The 24,065-nt window shown below is 47.8% G+C and overlaps 1 protein-coding gene across 2 annotated transcripts in view; it reads right to left on the bottom strand.

Annotated features, from left to right (window-relative positions):
• PRKCH (protein kinase C eta) overlaps positions 1-24,065 on the bottom strand; it is a 256,636-nt gene that overhangs the window by 16,678 nt on the left and 215,893 nt on the right. For both annotated transcript variants that reach the window (XM_053927481.2, XM_024567580.4), the window contains exons 11-12: positions 4,011-4,149; positions 3,144-3,332 (exon numbers count right to left, since the gene is read on the bottom strand). In XM_053927481.2, coding sequence (XP_053783456.1) covers positions 3,144-3,332; positions 4,011-4,149 — 328 coding nt within the window. The remainder of the gene's footprint in view (positions 1-3,143; positions 3,333-4,010; positions 4,150-24,065) is intronic.

The following is a 24,065-nucleotide window of genomic DNA, read 5'->3' as shown; positions in this document are numbered from 1 at the left end:
TCCTAGGGCTGCTGTGCATCGACAGGTTTCTGTTCAATGAACAGGAGGATCAACACCTATTTGACCACACACCACATGAGTGTCTTTGGTTTAGATAGAGAGCTCCTGGAAAAACACAAATCCAGTCCTCTCCAGGATAAAAATCTAACCCAGCCTCTTGTACAATTTAGCGCTTAATGATCATGATGATGTTGGCGAATTCTTCAAGGAGAGGAGGAAGATAATGACACCTTTCAGCGTGTTGTGAAATCACTAGTCATGACTCAACAACGTTAGTGACTTAGTGCGGGCCACTCCGAAAATGCTTTCATGTGCGCTACCCCATTGGAAGTGGGCCCCGCAGGCGCCATCCTCCCGCCTCGCAGAGGGAGAAACTGGGAAGCTGAGGTGGGAGTAGAGTGAGGCCTCTCACTCTCACATCAGTGTGTGCTCTCTCCATTCTGCCACGTGCTCCTGGTTCACTCAGCCTCAGCTTCACCTACCACCCAGGGGTGTGGACCCAATGTTTTAAGGATCTGCCGTCTCTGAAATTCTGTGTTTGTGTTTCTAATAGTCACCGAGCCTGATGAAATTAAGGGTAAAGACAAGTGATTACAATCCGGAACTTAGCAACACGACTCCCTGACAGTTTTTAGGACTATGCAAGACACCACTGAATGGAGTCAACCTTCAGCACTAGAAACTCTGGAAGTCGCCAGGCTCACAGAACCCTGGAAAAAAGGCTGAAGCCTGCATTTTTAAAGGGAGCGGAGTGCCCTCCTCGATCTGGAACTATACAACAAAATGAAATCTTGTTCAGAGTCCTTAACTCACCTAATTCCCAGCACAGACGTAGCCCGCAAGCCCTTAGTTACCTGGCCTAAGACCACGTGGTCCTAGCCAGCGCTACTCAAGAGTTGCTGCATCAGTTCAGGGGTCAGTCATGCTGTAAAACCACTGGCCTGTTTCACCAGAAGGAAACTGCAGATGCACTGCGGACGTAGATGTTCATACACCCTGAAGTCATTCCTTCCCAACCTTCTCACTGAACCCTCTTCTGTTGCCACCCTTTAAACACTGGTGGGCCCCAGGCCCCATCCTCTGTCCCCTCTGTCCCCCTATGCCCTCTCCCCTAGTCAATATCTACTCCCACAGTCTCACGACCATGCTAGAGTGATCAGCTCCAGCCTCTCCTGAGTTCCAGACCCACGTGATCAATGGCAAGGTGTACACAGTTCCTGTATGTCTCTCAGGCCCCTCAAGGTTCACATGTCCTACACCCCTCTCTCGCTGCCCCTCCCTGCACCTAATACTCCAGGGGTGTTGAGCTTGTCACTGTGGGTCTGTAACCATGCACACCACTTCCTGCCTCTGGGGCTTTGTACCCTACTGAACCCTTACTTGTTCACCAACACCCAGCTTAAGTGCTACTTCCCCCATCTTGTCCTTGTGTCACCCCTTGTGTCACCTCCCCTGTCTCTGCCTCCAGAGACAGCTCTGATTATTTCTCTTCGGCGGTGAGCTAAGTATTTATTTACACTCCCCCCTTCCTACTGGACTGTGAGCAGCATAAGAAGCCACGTCTCTTCACATTTGCACTCCCAGCACAAAGCACGGGCCAGGCCAAGGGAAGGCATCTGACGCGTATTTGCTGAATTGAATTAAACAGGGATTCTAGTTTACTAATACATCAGTTTCTTCTTCCAGGGTCACAGACTCATCTCAGGTCAATAGAATAACAATTATTTCTGGTATTATGGCATTATTCAAATGCGGACTCTTTAAATAATGCTGTAACATTATTACAAACATTATATCTGACGTTACTGAAAGTTAAGTAGGTGACAGATTGATGCTGTGTGCGTAGTAGGTACACAGCATTGTAGTAGCTTCCTTCAGCGGCTTACGTTTCTGGTGCAACTGGAAAGAACCACACCAGGGAGTGATTTAGGTTCTAAAAACATGGGGCTCTGAGGTTAGAAGATGCTTATTAGTGGGAGGTAGAAGAAAAATAGGGAACAGCCAGATGTAGTCTAGCTCAGAACCCTGGACGGGCATCAGGCAAATCTGGATTCTGATCCCAGGTTTTTAAACATGTTTTAATTGCTAAAGGACAAATGCATAATTCCACTTACACGAGGTGCTGTACATGGAGTAGTAAAATTCATGGAGACTGAAAGCGAAATGGTGGTTGCCAGGGACTGGGGGGAGGTAGAGTTGAAGGGCTATGAAGCTGCAGTTTGGGAAGATGATAAAAGTTCTGGAAATGGACGGTGGTGATGGTTGCACAACCACATTAATGTGGTTAATGCTACTGAACTGTACATTTAGAAATTGTGAAGACAGTAAGTTTTCTTCCAGGGCTGGAGGTCCTATATGAGAAAATGCAGCTGCTCCACAGGCCTCTCAACAGAAACCCCCAGCACCATCAACACCTGTTAGAAATGAACCAGCTATCTTCATCTTTACTCTCCTAAGTGCACAGTAGGTGGTAATACGTGATTTTCGAACTCAAATAATGTTACAGAACCGAGCCGAACTACAATGTGCTTTCTTATTTTCAACATAAAGGCATCAATCCATGTTTCTCCACACTTAAAATAAGGCTTCCAGTATAATGCCTTAAATGCATGCAAAAAAAGGACTTTTTTAACATGGTGTATTACCTCACTGCACCTGAATCCTGGGCCTGGCACCTGGCTTGCGTTAAGGATACCCTGGAAGCAAAACAGATCTGCAGAGGTTTGGAAAACCTTCTTACTCACCTCCCAGCACAAAGGGAAAGGGCCTTTGTCCTGCTCCTTGGACACTACCGGCAGAAACACAATCAACTGTGCAACACACTGGGAATGGTGGAATGTGACCCACTACCATGGTATGTCTCGACGGAAGGGAACATCGCGCTAAAGCCGCAAGTGCTAGAAATCCTGCGTAGTTGGCAAGCAACACCGTCAACTGCTATCATAGTTGGCTCAGAAGTAACTATTGCATAAGAGAGGAAAACGGCCTGAGAAAACTCTGGTTCTTTGATTCCATAGATGAAATCACATATTTCAGTTAAAGCTGGTAGCTTACTAGTGGGAGGTATTAAATAGAGACACAAGAATCACGTCTAGCAAGCTGGTTTGCTGTAGGTCGAAAACAGCTAGGTAAGCCAAACTTACAGATTTCAGGATCCCTGTGGCATCTTCATGGAGCCAAGTAGGGTAGACCACTTCGTCGTTCAGTATGGCCTCAAAGAGGTCATCTTCATTCTCTGCCTCGAAAGGCGCGTGACCACAGAGCATCTCATAGAGCAACACGCCCATTGCCCACCAATCTACCGCGGGCCCATAGAGCATTTCCTGGAGGATCTGTGCAGAGAGGGAGGGCGATGTGAGAGGGGCTTCGCATACCTGATTAACAAATGCATCCTTAATAACTAGAGAAAACAACAGATTAGGAAATATCAAAGTAAAAAAAAATTGAGTTTCCTGTGCTGACATTCATGTTGCGAAGTTTCCTGTGTTGACACGCTTGTTTCATTCTATCTTGGGGAGTGGCCAGTTTTCCCTGTGTCAACTCAAAGGCCACCTTCTCATCCAGGCGATCAAACATTTATGGCCTGCTTAGGCCAAGGTAATGACATGCGCAGATCCAAAACAGAGAGGGGCTTGGGACTACATCTATATGAGAGGAAGTGGAGGGGCTCACTCACTTGTATGGAAAAGATTCGAGAGCTTTTCTCTACTTCTGCTAAATGGGTCTGGGATGCAAGCACGGAATAGAGATAAGGAAGAAAGTAAATAGCTGTGACTCCTCATTCAGGACTAAAGCCTGAACGCAACCACCAAGTTTACAAAAACAACTTTTGATTCAAATTCTCATTTAGAGGAACCGAGGACATTTTCAGCCATCACCCAGAGAAGTAACTACAAAGGAGTGTGGAGGCATGAGCTTTCAACACTGCCCAGAAAGCCCCAGTGCACAAGAGCAAGCCGGGGCATCCCTCGTCAGGGTTACTGTGGAGCTCAGGTTTCCCCAGCACTCACCTCTGGAGCGATGTAGTCGGGCGTGCCGCAGAAGGTCGCCGTGGTGACTCCATTGCAGATGCCCTCCTTGCACATTCCGAAGTCTGCCAGTTTACAGTGGCCCTCGTGGTCCAACAGCACATTGTCCAGTTTCAGATCTCTGAAAGAAACAAGGAACAGCAGGTGTCAGGGCAGCCGGGCCCCAAACCATCCACCTGGACGAGCTGGATTGCGGGATGGGGGATCAGACCACAGAGTGGTCATGCGCACACGCTTTGAAAAGAACAAACTTCTTTGGGTTATCTGGAGAAAACATTCAGATCAACTCACAAAATGGGCCTCAGGGTTCCCTAGATGATGCTTCCATGTGAATGGGCTGACCACATACAGAAAGGAGGCTGCCCTTTAGAAAGTGAGAGCAGGATGTGAGTTTCCCAGGCTTCCCACTTACCTTGTACCCATAAGACATCCACCTACCCCGTCCCTCCACTCCGGTATCTACCTCTGCCCACTGGAGTTCACTTAGTGACCATTCATGGGGCAAGTGGCCACTGTGTGCCAGGGACTATAATAGATAGGCATCTAGAGTACAGGTGATCTTTATCCCCATGGAACTCCAGTGTGAGGGCGAGACCAGTATTTACTGAAGAATAAGTCTGTGAAGGACGCTTCCAGTTGATTTGGCTCACTACTGTGCCTAGAACAGTAGTGCACTCAGTAAAAACTTGTTCAATATACATATACATATGTGTGTAAGTATTTCGTATATTATACATATGAGTGGGGGAAGAAGGAGAGAGAACCAACTATTGTACAGTACAAATGGCATGACGGAAGTATGAGCAAGTGCCGTGAGAGAAATACGAGAGGGACGACCCCACAGCAGAGGCGGTCTTCCAGACAGGGAAGGGGTGTTGGAAGGCCAGCCTGGGCAGACGGACGGAGAGGTGTGACGTGCGACGAGGCTCAGGAGCTTCATGTGGTACAGTGAGGCTGGAGAGACAGCAAGGGATGCTGGAGCCTTCAAATTGGGGCTGGAGAGGAAAGTTAGGTCTGCATGACGGAGGGCCCTGAAAGCCACGCTAAGGAATTGTGATATTCAGCTATTAGGCAAAAGGGACCCATTGAACGTCTTTGACTAAGGGAGTAACAGGTTCCCAGCTGAATCGGTTCAGAGAAGAGATGTTAAGACCTGAGCTAGGACAGTGACAAATGGATTGGAAGGTGAGGGGCCAGCCAGCAGAGCTTTGGGGAAACCACGGTCAGTAATGAGGCCTGACAACCCCTTGGAGATGGAGGGGGAGAGGACGCAGAAATGAGGACTCCTTGTTTCTCTCTGATTCAGGGGCTTAGTGGGCAGGTTCCTAAGCAGGAAAAGGAGAACAGGAGTAAGAACAGGGTGTGTGTTGTTGTATCCCAGGCACACAGGAGCCTCAAGAGGCCTAGTGAATTATGGGGAACCCAGGACAAAGGCACTTTCCACCCTTCCCCCAACCCAGAGGAGCCAAGTCCACTTGAGGAGATGAATTTGCAGCAGCAGAACTGTTTGGTAAAGGGCCTCCATGTAGACAGGAACACGGCTGGGCACTGAGAAAAGTGTGCACAGAAAAGGCAGCAATGTCCTACACCAACCCTGCCCCAACACGGCTCCTGGCACTGGGCACGTTCAGAGGGAGGAAGGCCCCTCATCAAGGCAGGCTGGAAAAGAGTCCTACACACTCACACACTGCCAGCCTCCTGGCTCACCTGTGCCAGGACAAGAGAAGCAGCCTGGCCTATTGAGTGACGCCTTTATGCTTTGCTTTTTAAGGACCGAAGCATTCGGAGGCAAACCACATGGGCTTAGCAGCAAGGAGGTGGCTGCGCAGCTAGGAGGGATGCTAGGTGATGTCCCTGACCTGGAGATTTGTAGTCAACAGCCAGCATGGGGGGCTGCCATGGCCCTACCCCATGGGGCACTGATGGGGTTCCCTCATTGGAGTGTCTTTGGTAGCCACAGCTGACTGCTACTCCGCTCCACAGCCACAGTGGGCACTCATGGTTCTGTTCTCCTGTCCCTGCTCTGCTGGTGCGCTTGGCCCAAGGGACAAGGCTGGTGTCTGTCCATCCAGCCTAGGATCACATTTCAGCTGGAGGAGGTAGGTGAGACAGAACTGGTGGGACTGGTTTCCACATTGTGACCTGGGAGTCCGACCACGCAGGTCTTACAATGAGAGGTCACTGTAAAACACCTGGGAAAGAAAACAAAGCCCTGTTTTCCAGGAACCCCGATAAGGGAGGTTAAAGCAGCAGTTTCCTTGGCACAGATCAGTGGCCATACACACCGGACTCCTCTCTGCTCCTGGCCGTGGTCCCCTGGGTGTGAGGGGCGTGAGGCGAAGGTGTGCCAAGGACCTGTGCATCCACTTCAGAGAGCAAGCCTTCCCCGCCTCTAAACCACACCCAGCTTCTGCCTCCAAAGTAGCCTCCTGTGCCCTTCTGCACGGGTGACTGTTTTCAGTGGGCTGTGACCTGCAGGGAGTACTTCCTTCCCCACTGTCCCCTCGCCCCTCAATACGAGCAAGACGTATTTAAGCCACGTGAAGGTGGGATCACAAGAACCCAGGGTGGGGGGTGCAGGAGGCCACCACCAGGAGTGCTGTCTCTCAGTTCTTTACAAGTGGCCTCGGACTCACAACTCTAGGAGAGCCTGGCTGTGTGGCTCCTCCAGGGTTGAGTGCACACATTATGGGGTCCGGACAAGGGTAGAGATCATATACGGTTCGCAGCCCCAGGACAGAGCAAGGCTGTTGGGGAGCTGAGCCCTGGGCCTGCATCAGCAGCCATGGTCTAGCCCTGTGGTCCAGGCCCGCATGGACCTGTGCCCAGAGCATTCCGACTCTCTCACATTGCCAAACTAGGTTACTGAGTTTCTGAATTTGCCTGAAGCCGTTATGCCTGCTAAGAGCCCATAAAGCCTATGTTCGGGAAACAGAAACAAGTGCTAACAGAAACCCACAATGGTCTAAAAAGCTGACTTGTGATTGCTCAAGAGAGCTTATGACTAAGCCCAGGTAAGAGGTTGGACTGCTTATTACTCAGCAGCTATCACGGGTAGCAGGAATTGCTCAGGGAGAGAAAGTGCTTTGCAATCAGTTTTGTCCGGCGCCCATCACGGTGCCCTCTGCACAAGCTCGCTAATCAGGAGACAGAACTGAGCAGGACAGGGGACCCAACTCGCCCTGGGCACAGGATACCCGAGGGCACAGACACACCTCGATCCTGACCTCTCAGTCTGATCTTAGGCATTTTCAGAACTGCCCGAGCCCCAAAGGAAATGCCAGGGCTGGGTTCACGCCAGATACTACCTAACAGGACAGAATCTTCAAACTGGATCCTAAGGGGGTTTGATTGAGAACGCGGTACAGTCCCAGGCTATACCCTCAGCCCAGATATCTCATGCCTCCACCGTGAGGTCTGTCCCGATGTCCCCAGATGCTCGGCTCCGCCCCTAGAGTGCCCAGTTCCTATCTGTGTGGTAACACATTCTGCACTGTATTCTAGAAGGCTCTGTCTGGGCACCTGTCTTTCCACTTAGCTGGGGCTAAACCTCATTCCTCCCTCCCTTCAGCTTGGTCCTGGCCGAAGGTGCTGACCAGAGAGAGAGACAGTACTTCTATGAGCTGCCCTGGCCAACTGAGAACCTGCCTTATTTTTAGGGAAAGGCAAGAAATTCTATAAACTCTCTGACAGCTTTGCTCCAAATTACTGTACTTAGACTTATGGAAAGCCATGTGCTTTGCCCCTTACAGATGGATTTCAGAGGGAAAAGAAGAATTCTGAAATGTAGGTTCAAATTCTTTGCTTTAGTGAAGCTGCTCTGGGAGAGGCAATGAGAGAGAGGGGAGCCCAGTACCCGCCCTGGCTTGCATGCAGATGGGAAAGAAGAACGCTGAGAGGGTTAGTCAAACAGGCCCAGAGTTTACAGGGCCATGTGTGCCCACAGTCAGTGTCTACGTGAAGGATAAATTATCTTCATTAAAAAAAAAAAAGAAGAAGCAAAAATCGCCCTGAGACTCCTGACTTTTAAATATTCAGAGGTCAGTTTTGGCTTTCGTTCTTCCGCCTCCTAAGCCAATGCGTAACTTGGCAGCCACACTTAACAAGGCCACACAATGAAGATTACAAGTTCACACAGGGCAGAGGCTCAGATCCCAAAATGCCTAATACGCAGTTACAGGCCAATTATTCATTAGGTCATTGGGCACCGGTATTTAATAGCTGCTGTGCCTTTTGTCATGCCAGCACAGAAGGGCAGAAAGAGTTATTCTATCCTCCCCGGCTGCCTGAAAGGCTCATTGTTGTGGCTGGGTAATCAGGGTTACTTAAAATGCCCACAATGCTTTCAGAGAGGGTTCCCAAGTGGCTGAAGACAAAGGAAATGCAGCAACTGTATTTATTTTGTCTCCACTCTGAGCGGCTCCAGGAGCCACGACCCAGAGTGACATGAGTCTCACCGCTCCGCTCACTGGCATCAGCGACTCTTCCAAAGGAGATAAAGGAAACTAAGCTGAGAGCTGGCGCCTTCAACAAAAATGAATCTATGATCCTATTCAGTGATGATTTTTAATGTATTTGTAAATGTTTTATAATGGAAAATTTCATACTATACAAAAGCCCAGAGCCCCCATTGTGGTCACCGGGCCGGGCCGCTCTCAGTATGAGCCTGACCTCGCTCCACCACACAGTGACTGCCCTCCCGAGCTGCCTTTCCCACGTTCGGAAGCAAATTCAAGACATAAAATCATCTCATCTCTAAATACGTCAATATCTGAATGTAAAAGACAACGCTGCTTTCATAAGGTAAAACTTTCACATCAGTTGCATGCAGTTAATATACTATGATAAGTATATTGTTTCTGTCTCTCTGCTCATTTGTGTGTGTGTGTCCCCAGAGAACCAAAAAAAGCTTCTGTGGATAATAATAGCATCATTAGTAACTAACATCCAGCGAATGTTACCAAATGCTGACGGCCTTATCCAAATTCTTTTACCCTCAGAACAACCCTATGAAGTAGGGTCTATGCCAACATTATTTAGTTAGAGGAAAATCCAGGATTTGAACTCAGTTCTGCTCACTTCCGCTCAGGCCTGGGCTCATAACCTCTTCTCTGTAGTGGTGGTGTGTCAGTGGCTAATCCTCCTAGCAGACTGTTTCCTGAAAGGACTTTCATCAGTTAAAACAAGAACTGTCTGAGAATCAACAAATACTCTCAAGATTGAACTGTGAAAAAGGGAACATTTTTGTTCCCATTACTATAAAATGCATAATTAAATTCTGCAAAAAAATTTTTTTCTTGTTTTGTGCATGGAGAAGAAATTCAATGGATTGTATATAACCCGCGAAGGTACAGGAATGGGGAGTGTGTAGCAATCTCTTTCTGGGATTACATATTCAGGAGATGATTCTCTGCCCTCATCTAAGGAGTAGAGGCTGCCATGTAGGCAAATGTTAAGATGCTGCATTTGCTGAGAGAGTGAATTTGAATCATAATCTTAATTTCAAAGCCAAACCATTCAGTCACAAGCTCATTTTTCACCAGGGAAATTACCTAAAGTGCCTACCATACACATAACTGTCACGGACCTTTTCAATAGCCCCATGACATGTCCCTGCAGTCTTACCCCACTTAAGCACAGCGAAGAAAACCATCAGCAGAATGAAAAGAAAACCTACCTTTCACCAATGATATAGCTAGTAAAGGGGTGAATATGCAAAGTTTATAAAGAACTCGAGACAACTCAAGATCGGAAAAACGAACAATCTAATTAAAAAGTGGGCAGAGGACCTCAATAGACACTTCTCCAAAGAGGACAGACAGATGGTCCACAGACATATGAAAAGATGCTCAGTATCACTAATCATCAGAGAAATGCAAATCCAAACCACAGTGAGATGCCATCTCACACCTGCCAGAATGGCCATCATCAATAAATCAACAAACAAGTGTGGGCGAGGTTGTGGAGAAAAGGGAAACCAGACTGAGGCAACCACTGTGGGAAGCAGTATGGAGTTCCTTCAAAAAATTAAAAATGGAACTGCCTTAGGACCTACTAAATCCACTTCTGGGATTAAGTCTGAAAAAACCTGAAACTCTACTTCAGAAGAATATGTGCACCCCTATGTTCACTGCAGCATTATTCACAATAGCCCAGATGCCTATCCATAAATGAGTGGATAAAAAGGCTGTGGTGCACACATACAATAGAGTAGTAGTCATAAAAAAGAATGAAATCTTACCATTTGTGACAGCATGGATGGACCTAGAAGGTATTATGCTAAGCAAAATAAGTCAGAGAGATAAAGAAAAATACCATATGATTTCATTTATATGTGGAATCTAAAGAACAAACTAAAACAAAATAGAAACAGACTCATACACATGGAGGAGAGACGGACAGTTGACAGAGGGGAGGGGAATTGGGGGACTGGGTGAAGAAGATGAAGGGATTGAGACGTACAGATTGGTAGTTACAGAATATTCACAGAGATGCCAAGGACAGCACATAGGGAATATAGTCAGTAACATCCCAACAAGAATGTATAGGGCCTGGTGGGTACTTGAAACATCGGGGGGACCACTCTGTAAAGTAATGATTTTCTAACCACTATGCTGCAAATCTGAAACTAATACAGAATAATATTGAATGGAAGCTGTAATTTAAAAAGAAAAAAGAAAAAAGAAAGTGAGGTCCCCGCTGAAAGAAGCAACATTCCCAATTATTCAATGAGGTTCCCATGCCATTTCTCTTCCTAAAGTGACATTTTATCTGGTGTTTGCTAGGTTCATCTATTGAAACATCTGCTTAAGAACTAATATATGAAACATGAATGTTTATCGTTATGAGGTTGAATGCAAAATAACTCATTTTCTAATGCATGAAGAAATTAAATAAAATAATTTCCAACCCAGAAAGTACTACCAAGGCCCCTCTGAGGCTTTCCCCCACTCTTCCATGTTTCTTCCCAACAGCTACTTGAGGTGGAAAAGGGATCATAAACATGACTGTGTGAGTCTGGCTCATACACCCACTTCACCACGAGGCCGGGGGCTCCGAAGCCAGTCCCCACAGGCCAGGCGCCCGTCTTTACCCAGTCCTGGCCTTTGATGCATTGGGAGTGCAGGTAGCGTGTTTCCCCCTTCCCCTCTGTGGACACACAGGGCCCACTTAACTTGAGCAAAGGGAATGAGAGGTCTCCCCTTGCCTTGTCTTACAGCAGGAAAAAAAGGTCCAAAGAAAACATTCATTCACTCTCTGGACAAATGCAGGAGGCACTGAATATGATTAATGTCCTCCGTGTGCAGACCATACATCTCCTAGGCCATCAGATGAATGAGCCATCAAGCTGACAGTTGAGCCTTTTATACATATTTTTTCATCCCATTCCCCACTCCTCCCCCAGGAGGGTTGAAATTCCCTAGCTGAAGTGGCACAGATTTATTTAGCAGCTCCTTACAGTACTTTTATTTTGTGGTTGCCAAGAAAACCTCTCTCTCTGCCTCTCCTTGCCAAAATGCTTCCTGCCTGATACCTGGCAGCGTTCGGCATGCGGATGTACTGAGAGAGAAATGGAGAGGCAGGATGGAGGGCTTCAGACAAGGACAAGGAGATGACAGACCGTGGTGGCTAGGGGCCTCCTGACCATTGGGCCCTGCTCCAACGACACAGAAAGGATGCTCGGGCCAACAGCACACTTCAACTTGATAGTCTAGGGGGGATAAGGTGGTCAACAAGCTAAATCCTGCTTAACTCCTCAGGCTCCCCCAGTGCAGAGAGGAAAACCACCTGCCGGGCCAGCTTTGCTTCTTGGCTGCAGGAATCCAACACGGAAATGGAGGATCTCCTACAGCAAGACCACAAATAGGATCGGAGAGTCGCTGGGGGTTCTAAGAGCCTGCGAGCCAGGGACAGGGTAGATGCAGAGGTGGTCCTTCACTGGCTGGCTGCTTGCAGGGTATTTGCATGAAGACGAAGGACGGAAAGATATCCGGGAAGGAAGAATCAGGACATGGTTCCCTCTCAAGCAACACGAGTTCAATGACAATTGGGGCAGCTGTGGAGTGGGGAGGGGCAAGGGCAGTGGACCCCACACCAGGTCTGTATTGGACACACTGCACCAACGACAGGTTTGTCCAGTCAAACTGGGTTATGAGTTAGAGGGCACACAGGCCTCTGGGGCTAAATGCTAGCCAGGCTGTCACTGTTACTGTTGTAGGTAAATAAATGCTGTGGCTCTTCAGACAGGAGACATTTTGTCCTCAGACAGGTAAGCCAGATGACTGAGCTGTCAATGCAAACAGACCAACACGTGATGGGACAATGAGATATCACGCCCTGTCTAGCTCCCTCCACCCCCCTCCCCCGGGTCCCTCCAAGGAGCCCAGGGATCTTCGGACCCGGAGTACTAGACCCTGTCAGCTCCCAGAAGACATTCCATTGGGAGGAAACAGCAGTGTCTTCACTTTGCGGTCAGAGCTTCTCTTGGGCTTGGAGGAAACAAGCAGCAAAAGTTGTTGCAGCCATTAGCTGTCCAAGCAGGCAGCCTTGCACAACGTGTGAAAGGGGATGTGGGTGCTGCTGGGAAGAGGTGATGAGGAATGACTTACAACAGGAAGAAGTAGAGTTCATAGCATCAGCTTCAGGAAGAGATAAGCAGGCTGCTTTTGGCGAAGAGCTAAACACACACGTCTGCCAGCATTAGTAATGCCTTACGCAATACTGGAGGGTGAGGTGAGGAGAGGAGAGGGAAGCAGAGGGAGCCTTCTGACTTGAACCAGAAGTTTTGGCCACATCAGCAGGTCTCACCTGGTTACCTGCTATGCCATCAGAGATTAAACTGGAACCATGTAAACAGAAGTGCGAAAAACCCAGGAGGACACCTGTAGTTCCGAACCACTCCCAGACCTTTGGAATCACCCGCCTCACATTTTAATGTTGTATTATACTGGGTGTTGTTTTGTTCTCTTAATTATGTTTTGCTTCAAAAGGATTGCTTTCCCCAAACAGACTGCAAACTCCAGGGATAGGCCTGGCATATTCAGCAGGTCGCTTCCAGAGCACCAATCACAGGCTGGACAGAGTACAGCGACAAACGTCTGAGTCTCTTTCCAAGGAACTTAATTCCTTTTCTCCTATTGCTGAGCATGTCATGGCAAAAAGGGCAAATGACATCGGATTTTCCTTAAGTAACTCCCTTTGGGAGAACTAACTCACCGTGACTTTCTGAGCCCCGCCCATTCTGTCCCCAGCTCTTAGTCCTGCCGGTACAGAGCCCAGGTTTCCCAACAGCCGTTTAGTTGTTCATTTTTAAAATATTTGAGTATGTATTTGTGGAGACATTGTCTAAAGACTTTCCAATTTTATGTAGTAGTACGCTTATTAATAAAGGTAATCTAGTAAATGCATAAGTAAGAGTCATCATAACTTCCTAAGATCTTTAAAAGTCAACAGAATTCTTCGCCAATTAGTGGGGGGGAAGGAATTATTTTTTAGCTTAAGTGTCTTATTTTGTGTTTAGAAAATATCACCAAACTTGTAAGCAAAAGTAGCAGATGAACACACCTTTTGGGAGGACACTAATGTTCTTCTTGCATTAAATGCTATAAAAGCTATATTATTTTCTCATCAACAAAAAACTGGTAACACCACATGGCCAAGTGTTTAAGATTTTTAGACGAATCAAACCAACAGAGAATATACACAAGTTTTGTAAATCTTAAGTAACTAGTGTAAGCTTTTGAGTTTGGGGTAGGTGGATCTATTATTGAGTTGACCCAAAGGTCTGTTTAGTTTATAAACTGCTCTGTGGCAAACAGGGCGAGGAGCCAAAGAGGCGTGGTCATTCACGGCCACAACCAGCACTGGGCAAAATGTCCCCAGAACTGGGTAAGCTCCATCAGCCACAACATCTTTGTCTCCTCCACTTATTTTTGCTAAGACCAAATTCTGAAGCATTGAGGCACAGGAATTAAAATCTCTATCGACAGGCCTGTTCAGTACAATGAGAACAGGTAGGTTTAAGTTGTGGTTCAGGCAGTTCCACCCTGGTCTGTCCAATCCAAGGCCAGGCAGTTCATCAGTAGCTTATTCTTTTAAGCAGAATAAACTGAACGAGGACAAGAAAAGTCACAAGAGGCTGCTGCTATCTACACAACACTGTGTTTGGAGAAATTTATTTGTCCTGGAGAACTGAAATTCTCCAGAAGTAAAACAGAATTCACAAGAAGTGGCGTGGTATGTGTACCTCGCAATGTCCTCAAATAAAGCTCAACTGGAACAGCCAGTCCTCATTATCTACCCCCTCCTGCCCAATTATTTATTATAAATGTTATAACCCCAGGAGCGGGTACCAGTCTTAAACATTCAGCGATGTGATAAAATCCAGATCCTGTAAGCCACTTTTGGGAGGTGTTTCTAATTTTTCACCATTAAAAAAAAATACTGTGATAAATGGAGATGTCTTTTCAATGTGTCCAAACCTATTAATATTGTTTTAATCATGTGTTTTCACAAATGAGCAGTGACCTCCAAGTCCACGCTTACATTTAAGAATTTCTATCAATGCCCCACACTGGTGTTCACCTCCCTTTATCACCGGAAGCCAACAAAGGTCATGAGTATTCACAGGGAGGGCAGACAGAGAATGTAATTTCCAAACTTTTGGCTCAGGCTGCTGTTACTTTATGATTCTTATTTTTCCAGCTAACAGGTGATCTTCATGAGGACAGGTGCTTCACTGTTTTCATTTTTATATCTTTATATTTTTGATTTCCCTGTGGTGCCTATCATAGTGTATTGCACATAGTAGGCCCCTAACAAATGGCTGTTAATCCGAACAGCAAGCGTCCCCTCTGCCATCTGGCGTAGGTCTGGTTCGGAGACCCCAGTGAGGCTGGGTTAGGAAAGGCCTGGGGGGTTCTGACTTGTGCTGGGACCTCTGGCACCAACACACAGCTGGCATTGCCTGCTGTCTTGGGGATGACCCAGCATCAGAACGGCTCCCGAGGAAACTGTGGCTTTGAACAAACTCTCGAGTCTACCCCACTCCAGCCACTAGTCCTTCAAGATCAGTCTAGAACCAAACTGATTCCAAGAGATACTGGAAAGGAAAATTTGCCCTGTTTGCTGACTGCCTGTTCATGTTTGGCTAGGGAGTGAGAAAAACCTTTGTCCCCATAAAAGAAGGATATGCAAAATTATGTCAACTCACTAAACAGGATTTACATGAACTTAACTGGCTATTACAGGACACCATGAACCTTGGAGTGGCTTCTGTCATTAAGAGAGTGACTGGGAGCAGACGGCACAGGGGGCAGGCAGGCTGGCCGAGTGCAGCTGGGCAGTGGGTGTGGCGGGGTTGCAGACTGTGGTGTGCAGGCTGGCATCTCAGTGCATCTGGAACCTTCTGATGGACACACATCCCTCCCTCTCTGCAGAGGCAGCATGGGGGTCAGGTGGACGAGCTGGAATATTGGTTTTTATCTGGGGCACTGTCTGGTCAGTTAGTCAAGGGGCAAGAGTACTTGTCCCGAGCCAGAAAGCAGAGCTTCTGGCCTCAGCTCTGCTACCTTGTTGGGCCTCAGTTTTCTCATCTGTAAAAGGATGGGACCAATTGATATCCCTTCCCCACTTTTCACATCCATTCAATCCTGACGGTTAGTCCTCCTGATTGAATTCAGACAACATCTTTCCACCATACTGCCGCAGCCTCCGTTCATCCCCGTCAAATCCCACCTGAGTCACTGCCTTTCCTAACTCGTTGCTCTACCTTTTCATTCTCCATGCTGGACCAGTTGTTTTTTTTTTCTGAAATTTTCAATTATTCAGTGTTTGAACCTTGAAGAGGCTCCCTTCTGGCTTTTGCACCTGTAATGCCCCACCATAGGGTCTCTGCCTGCCCCTCCCGCCTTATTTCCTTCCCCACTGCTCTCCACCTGCTTCAGGTCCCCAAATGAGCATCATGCGTGCTTGTGGACCTCTCTGCCCTCACGTACATCCTCCTGTGCCTAGCACAGTGCCACTGCAAGTGTGGTCCTTGGGCTGGCACTTCCCTGCACACTACTATGACATGCAATGAGTAAGCAGAAATAAAGTAAGTAGAAAAGGAATGAATGAATGAAAATGAAGCAAGCAGCAGTGAAGTAGAAAAACTGAGAGCAAGCGTTTAGAAACTTTTATAAGTACTTCACAGTAATTTTATGTCTGTTGGATCTAATAAAAATTTGGGCTTTTATTTTATGCCTTTTGAAAATTTCATTTTTCTAGTAACTCACTTTTATTACATCTTATAAAAGTATGAGTCCTAAGTGGATTGAAAAAGGAAAAAACCCACTGGTTAACGCCACCTATAGTCTGAGGAGTTCTGGCCAGAGCCTTTCTTCCTTCCTCTCTCCTGGGCTGCCAGTTTCGGTCTCACCGAAGTCTCTCTCTGTCTCAGAAGCCTTCTGTATCCCTTCCTAGGGCGAGCCTGATGTCTCTCCTTCGTGTTCTGATGGTGTTGGTGCATCCTTCTAAGTACGACTGTGACTGCTGGTTTCTCTGTAGGTCTTTCCCGTGTTGATGTCTGCTCTCTTAACCTTGAGCAAGGTGCCTGGCACAGGTCTCGGTGTGCAGTTAAGCACTGACTGAACTGAAGGAGCCCCCTCCGGGTTCTTACCCTAAACTCTGGTCGCATTTACCCATACACCCCCTGAGTGTAAAAGCCTTCTGGCCTGTGCATCTCCTTGGTGTGCTGTACAGAACGGGCACTGAGGAAATGAGAAAGAAGCGATAAGAACTGCTTTCTGACCGGGTGGTGAATTCTTTCTGTCACCCATCCAGTTGCACTGCTCCTCTCTAGCCCTCAACCTGGTGCTAGAGTTAATATACAAGGAGGTCGGACTTGCAGGTCCAACGACTGGTGACTCAGGTGAGTGCCGGGTGACCGAGCACCCTCACAGCAGTGTGGTAGTGCAACCAGACAAGACGAGCTGTCCCCGAGCAACTTGCACACAATTGAAAGGTCAGTCCAGGAAGCAGAGAAATGAGGTTCCTGAAGTTTTTGATCAAGTTGAAAAGTTCATTTGATTAAAAACAAAAAATGCATTTCATGGAAAATGCCAAAGCAAGAAGAGATGGAATATTACATAAGAAACAACTTAAAAGCCCAGAAAATCCTTTAAGCTCAAATTAAGAACATGATTCCCATCATATGGAACTGATTTCTTTTTGAAAGCTGGTAAGTCAGACTTCTCACTGGGAAATGGTCGGTCGGCTCCCTGCGTCTTCCAGAGAAGGCAAGCTTGGGAACACGTTTCCTGAATCTCAGCCTCTTGGGTTCTAATCTTAGATTTTTCCCTCTGAAGCCGTGGAAAAATCCTCTCTCCTCCCCTCTGCCTTAGAGTCATTTCTTTAAAAAGGGGCGGCGTGTTCACCTGCCCATGCACAGGACACAGGGCATGACATCATCCCGGGGCCTTCTGATGCACGCAGCCAGGGAGCCTCGGCCGACTCAGGGAAAAACAAGCAAGCCCCAGAGACAGGACAAGTGATTTCCCCCCATTGGAAAAGAGACTCTATTCCTCATTCAAAATAAGAAGCAGAGAATTAGCTGATGAAAAAAGTAATCAAAATTTAAGATCTAGAAAAAGTGAATTATTTTGAAAACCGAGCATTTTGACCGACTGACCTGCACGATGTACAAGCAAGTGAGCTCCCCCCACTGAGACAGACCCCATCTTCGCTCTGAGCGTCAGGGCTGCTTCAAACAGTGTTTCTCTTCCCGTAGAGGGACTGCATCCTGTTGACAAAGACATGAACTCGAAATTTTTCATCTGGGTTACGTGACACATTCCGGGGCAGGAAGGTGGTGTTCTCTGCTCCTGGAAATTTCCACAGATGCAAACAAAGTCACAAGTGCCAGGAGGCATCAGTGACAGGTCTGAGTGGGCAGAGAATTACAGACCAAAGCAGGGCACATGCTTCCTCTTCTCTAAGCAACATTTATACCATCCTGTTGGCACACGTCGGGGAGGCTGTGAGCTTTGTAGTTTGTGCCATAAAGGAGCCGAGACAGCCTTCAAGCCATTGTTTTGGGGACGCCCTTTCTTTCTTGAGCACCTCAGGAGGCAAGAAGCTTCCTCTGCCCCGCCAGGTCCTCAGAGATCAGGACTCAGAGCCATCCAAGAGGTCCTGCCTGTTCTGGGAGGGGAACTGCCCCAGCAACCCTGGCTGGCTGGAACCAAATGTGACAAGAGCCAGTGGCCCGAGAGAGGACCCTTTCCTAAGAGAGTGCACGTGGCCTGCCATCCTAGGAGCACACAGGGCGGGCTCTGCAGCAGGCATTTTGGAGGAGGCAGCCATCCACCCAGGATGCTGGCTCACCTGCCCGGTGTTGGCTTTCAGGAACAGAGCCACAGGTTTGATAATTCTACTTCCTGACCAAAGGGAGACAGCTAAGTACCCCAACTGCTGGGGTCAAGACGAACCCATGTGAAAAGGGAGAGCTGATGGTTGTTATTAGCAGTGGCTCTGAGTCATTAAACCAAAGTTAAGACGAGAGTTCCCCGGGTGGCGATGATGACGTCTGCAGGTAAACTCCAAGACAACTAAGAACAGTTCTACTCAAGTCTCTCCCCACTGCCAAGTGTCTCCTTCGTGGCTCCTCCTCCAGCACCCGCCCTCAAAGGGCAGGCATGTCCTTAAAGTTGTGCTCTTGACCCTTGCCTAGGTTCATTTCTAGCACTACTACTAGACCATATGGCACCTTTGTGCAAATTAGAAAGAGACACCCTTTTCTCAAGACAACTGCTAGAAGAATTCCTAGTCTTTACACAAATCTTCAGTGGCTACGATGCAGTGGAAGCCTCTCGAGTTGTTCAGTGCTATCTGCCCAGTTGTGAGTTGCTCTGCTTGATTCTCTACCTGTGCAGTTAAATTCCATGGATTCAAGTATCACCCTACACAGATGGCTCCCAAGTCTAGAGCTCTACCCTGACACCCCTGTCCAGAGCTCCAGACCTGCACAAGAAGTAAGGAATGAACTGCTCTGGGGGCATAGCTACCAGGGGCCTTTCAACCCTTCACACACAAAAGATGTAAACTGGACTTGATCCATCTGCTGTCTTCCTTCAGTTACAAGCTTTAGCATTTTCCATTGGAAATCTTGGAATCATCGTTAAGGCCTGCTCCTTGGTCCCCACAGACAATTCATCACAGAGGCCTCTCAGCTTCTCCTCCACCGTATCACTCCCATTCCTCTTCTCCTTTGTCTTCCCTCCACCCCCACCCCTGTCACTGGTTTGCTTCAAGCTGTGACTCCTCCTTGCTTGATTTATTAATATTTTAAGGCCTCCTACCTGAACTGCAGGCTTCCCTGCTTGCTCCTCTGCACTCTATTTAACACATTACATTTATTTCCTGTTAGTCTCTTTCTTGAAAACTGTTGATGGCGTCTACTGACCGGCAAACAAAGCCAAATTTACTAGCCCTGCATTTAAAACCATCCATGTTCTCACTCTACCTACCTTAACTGCCACTCCCCTCTCCTGCCACCTCAAGTCCTCAGGACTCCTAAGCATGGACACTGTCTTGCCTCCCTGCCTCTGTCCCTATTGTTCCATCTACCTGGCCTACAACTTCCTATTTTGCTATTAACTGAAAACCTGTGGCTCAAATGCCATCTCTTCTCCAAAGCCTCCCTGACCCTGTGCATCAGAATTAAGAGCTTCCTTTTCTGTACTCTCTTTGCACTCTGTTTATATTTAACTTTGGGCATTTATGGTGCCCGTCTTAAATTGTCAACTTATGGGTGTGTTTGGACCCCCCAACAGACTAAATCCTTGAGAGCAAGGATCTGATTTATCCATCTTTTGGTCTTCTGAGCAAAACCCAGCAAGTGCTGGGACATACTGAAGGAGTGACTGACTGGCAGAGAAGTCCCCTCATGGTCAAAGCAAGACTGTAGACAACTTCACAATGGTCTCCTCTGAGCCGACACAGACGGTTCACGGCGCCAGCCACACGAGGGCAAATGAGTGCACTGCAGTATGTCAGGCGGGGGTGAAGGACACTTTCCAAACCAGAAAGTCCATTTAAAACAAAGACACATTTATGCCATAACTCACAACCCACATCAAATGCAATTCCTGGAAACCGCGAGCTCTGGCAGGGGGCCTGGCACTGTGGAGGAGGGTTGGCAGGACTGGGGGCCTCTTTCTGCAGTCCCCTTCTGCCCCCTGCCCAGCTCTGCAGACCCTGGACCAGCCTAGCTCCACCAGCCATGCTGATAATGCATCGCAGGAATCGGAACATTACTCAGAATAATGTTCACCTTGGTAAGGTGAGAACCTGGGTGGGACTGAAATGATGACAAAGGAGATGCTTACAAATCTAGTTAGTAGCACTGTCTTGAGAAAATATCAAACTTGACTGCAAGTTCTGACTGAGTGGAACAGTGTCTTCAATTCTACTCTTGAAGATACACTTACAGGGATGAGAAATCCAGCAAATACCGAGCCTCATTTGCAACATAGCTCAACCACTTGACCTGCGTTTTTCATCTTTGGCTCCATGTAATACTGGGTTGTCCAAACCTACACTTATCTGAGACTGGATTCCCCAGTTTCTGGGAAAGAAATGACCAGAAGCACAAATCTTCCACGATGGAAACTTGGAGCCAAGGAGGGGTAGGATGACTTTGCTTTTCTGACACAGTGGAAAATGTGGTTGTCTGCATATACCATTGCTCTTCATGGGTCCGCCTCCCGCAGAAGCCCGACTGGCACGCGAGGAAGGGAAGCGCTCTCAAGTCCAGCAGATCAGACGCCTTCTTGACCATCTAGCCCTCTGTTTGCCTTCTGCCGTCACAAGGATGGCCTTAACACCATCAGCCCAGCTACCCCCATCATCGTGCCTGCACAGGAAACACAGTCCTCCGCTGCTACCTAGAGAAGAACGAGCCTCCACCCTCTGCGCTACCTTGACCCTCAGAGCTGTGTCCGCTCCCGCCATCTAACGCTTCTTCTCTAAGGCAAGTTCCTTAAAACTGTGGACAAAATAAAACTTTCAAAATAAAACACACCTTGCCAGCTTCCACTACTCTCATTTTCATCAAATCAGAGCTCATCAACACTTGGGGATAAGTGGTTTCTTGGAAGCAAGGAAATGCCGTAGTTATTAGTGTGTGTTCCCTTTGTCAAGTCCTGTGGTAAAGGCTGGGGACTAAATGCAACAGGGAAGTGCAGGGCTTATGCATACAGACTCACCTTCGAAGAAGACAGAGTCCACATCATTCCACCTGAAGACACTAATGTCTTATAAGCAGTTTCGTGGAAGGCCGCTCACTGCCTGCAGAAACTCTAGTCTATTGGGACTGAACTGTTTCATTAGACGTCTGTTCAGGAAGAGTCACTGTGTGACCAAAGGGAAGAAGAGGCTGTCAGGTTCCCCTTTCTAGGGGTTTTCTCCCTTTCCTTCTCAGCCTGCGGCCAAGGCAGGTGATTGATAGCCTTGCCCATCCTTCACGGATCTCTGGGTAAGGATAGCATCCGGTTCTCTGGGAGACTCACTCTTGGCACTGAAGAGAAACTTTCTGGGAGAGTGGCAGGAATGGGCCTTGGCTAAGGAGCAAAGGATGAGGGCCTTGTCTGGGTCGCTCCATTGGATGAAGCACTGTCCTGGACACCAAAAGGTTGCAGGTTTGATTCCCAGTCAGGGTATGTACAGAAGGCAACTGATTGATGTTTCTCTCTCACATCGATGTTTTTCTCTCCCCTCCCACCTTCAGTTTCCAGAAAGAGCTCACCCAAGAACCCAGGGAGTCCGAACTCGGCTTGGAAGGGTCAGTGCTGCATACTGGAAGGAGCCTGCCTCCCTGGGCTGGCGCGGTCGATAACACGGCTTACCCCACCCACACCCTGGCGAACTGGGGTTGGGACATTGCCACAGGCCTGCTGATCTGAGGCCAGAGGCCACAGCGTGGTGAAATTCCTCCTGCTGATTCACAGGAGCACCACAGCAGTGCGGAGGAATTCCGTGATGAAAGATGATATTCCTGACATTTCTCCGCGCGCTCAGATTTTCCAGTAGGTTTCCTTGAGCACGGTCTCTCTGTCGTCCCAACTGCAGAGGGTTGGCTCCATATTTCCAAAGTGGGGTGGAAAGGCTCGTCGTGGTTATAAAATTCCAACATTGTCCTCCTTTTCTCTGAGACACCCACAAGGGGACCTACAGAAACGGAAGACTGACCAGGCCTGATGGGCACTGATTTGGAGCAGACAGACACCTGGAGGCCTGGGAGGAAGTGAATTAGTGGTCAGGGCCAAATGGAGCGTGGACACTTCCCGCTGATCTGGCCCTGGGCTGCTTGATTTTCTTTTTTAAACTGCATGTTAGCTGTAGAGACACATGAGTTCTCTTTGGTTAAAACTGTGTGATGGGAATGTCTCCGTTGGTCCTCATTCTGAAGGTATTTAAGTTTGAGACCCCAGGTAAAACACTTCAGTCATTCACCCATGAAAGAAGTAGCTCTCTCCCTCCCTCCCTCCCTCCCTCCCTCCCTCATCTTCCCTTTCTTTGGGTCCATAGAGTAAAACTAAAAAACAGAAACCTCTCACACACAAAGTCCCTCACTTATTTCCTTCCAGGTAGTTTTCACGACCGGTGATGACTTTTACTTCCTTACACGTTTACACTAGGATACACGCTTCCTGCAGGCAGCGTCCGGGCCTTTCGTGGTCACTAGGACACACTCAGGCACAGGGTAGGTCTCAGTGGATATTTGCTGCATGAATAAATGAATGACTAAGTGAACACGTGGTTAAGTAGATGAATGTGAACCCATAAAGTGATATCTCATGTAAATGGATCAACATCTCACACACAAAAAATAGAACATGGAACTCGAGGGAAAGGCAATTTTCCCCAACATGTCTTTGAAACTAAGATAGAGACTAATGCTGAAGAAAAATATTTAAAAAATGGTTAGTAACTAAATTTCCAATCCATGGACTAGGGGAGAAAAGCCCATGGAAGGAACATGCTTGGAGACTTTCCCTCCTACAGCAGGGGACCACTCTCAATTTGTAAAAACATCCTCCTTTCTTTGGCTCTCCCATCTTCCAGGAAAGAAAAAAAACAAACTGTAGGATGCAGACACCTCTTCCTAGCGTGACTGTGCAAAGTAGAGGTTCAAAATGCGGCTCAGGGAGTGAGCGGGGACACCAGTGATGGGAATCACAGGAGCAAACCGGGACTGCTCCGGGAGAGCTAGGACACTGTACCTCTAAGCCTGCTCAAACGTAAGGCAATGTCTTGAATTTCTCCTTTGTTGAAAGTGCATGGACTTTATTGACTCCTTCTCACCTGGAATGCTGTGGTGAGTTTTTATCTTGAGAATCAATTATTAGAAAGTACAGTGTCTTGAGCTTCTCCAGTTAAGTCATCAGTTCTAGAGTTAACTCTTTAAACACAAAGTGTGACCCAGGCCAGGCTTCCTGGATCACGCGTCAAGGGAGATGTTGTGGAAGGGCTCCGCAGGGTGAGCCCTCGCCTCTTTTGGTGAAAACAGAATAAAAATGTGCACTAGCTGCAGCAAACGGAACACAGCACAGCAGCCCCTCAGACGGACTTCAGAGGGGAAGTGCTGTTTACCGTATCTGCTCTCTGGGCTGGTGTGTCCACAGCACAGAACCAAACTCGGCTCGCCTGGCTGTAAAAGCTTCAGTTTTCCCATTCTTGCTGCCAAAGCTGAAATGCCAACAAATGCTGGGAACTGCGATTACACACACTTCATATTTTACATTCTGAAACCCCAAGGAATAAGCTCCGGAGAACAGAGTCCTATTTCTTCAATGGCAGCTGAACAGATACCGCACTCAAGCTGTGCCGAGCGTGGCTGAGCACTGGCGTGGGGAGAGACAGACAAAGACCTCACAGATTCTGCCGGTCTGTGTGTACCCTCCTGGCATCTGCAGCGGCCTCGGCTCGCTTTTCTCATTCATTTCCTTTTTCTTTTTTAACTTTCTGAGTTATTCAACCAGATTCTTACGGGGAAAA

The sequence above is a fragment of the Desmodus rotundus genome, chromosome 7 (assembly GCF_022682495.2).
Source record: "Desmodus rotundus isolate HL8 chromosome 7, HLdesRot8A.1, whole genome shotgun sequence".
In the NCBI taxonomy this organism is placed as follows: domain Eukaryota; kingdom Metazoa; phylum Chordata; class Mammalia; order Chiroptera; family Phyllostomidae; genus Desmodus; species Desmodus rotundus.
Note: the sequence above shows the minus strand (reverse complement) of the source record. Positions and strands in the feature narration are given on the sequence as shown.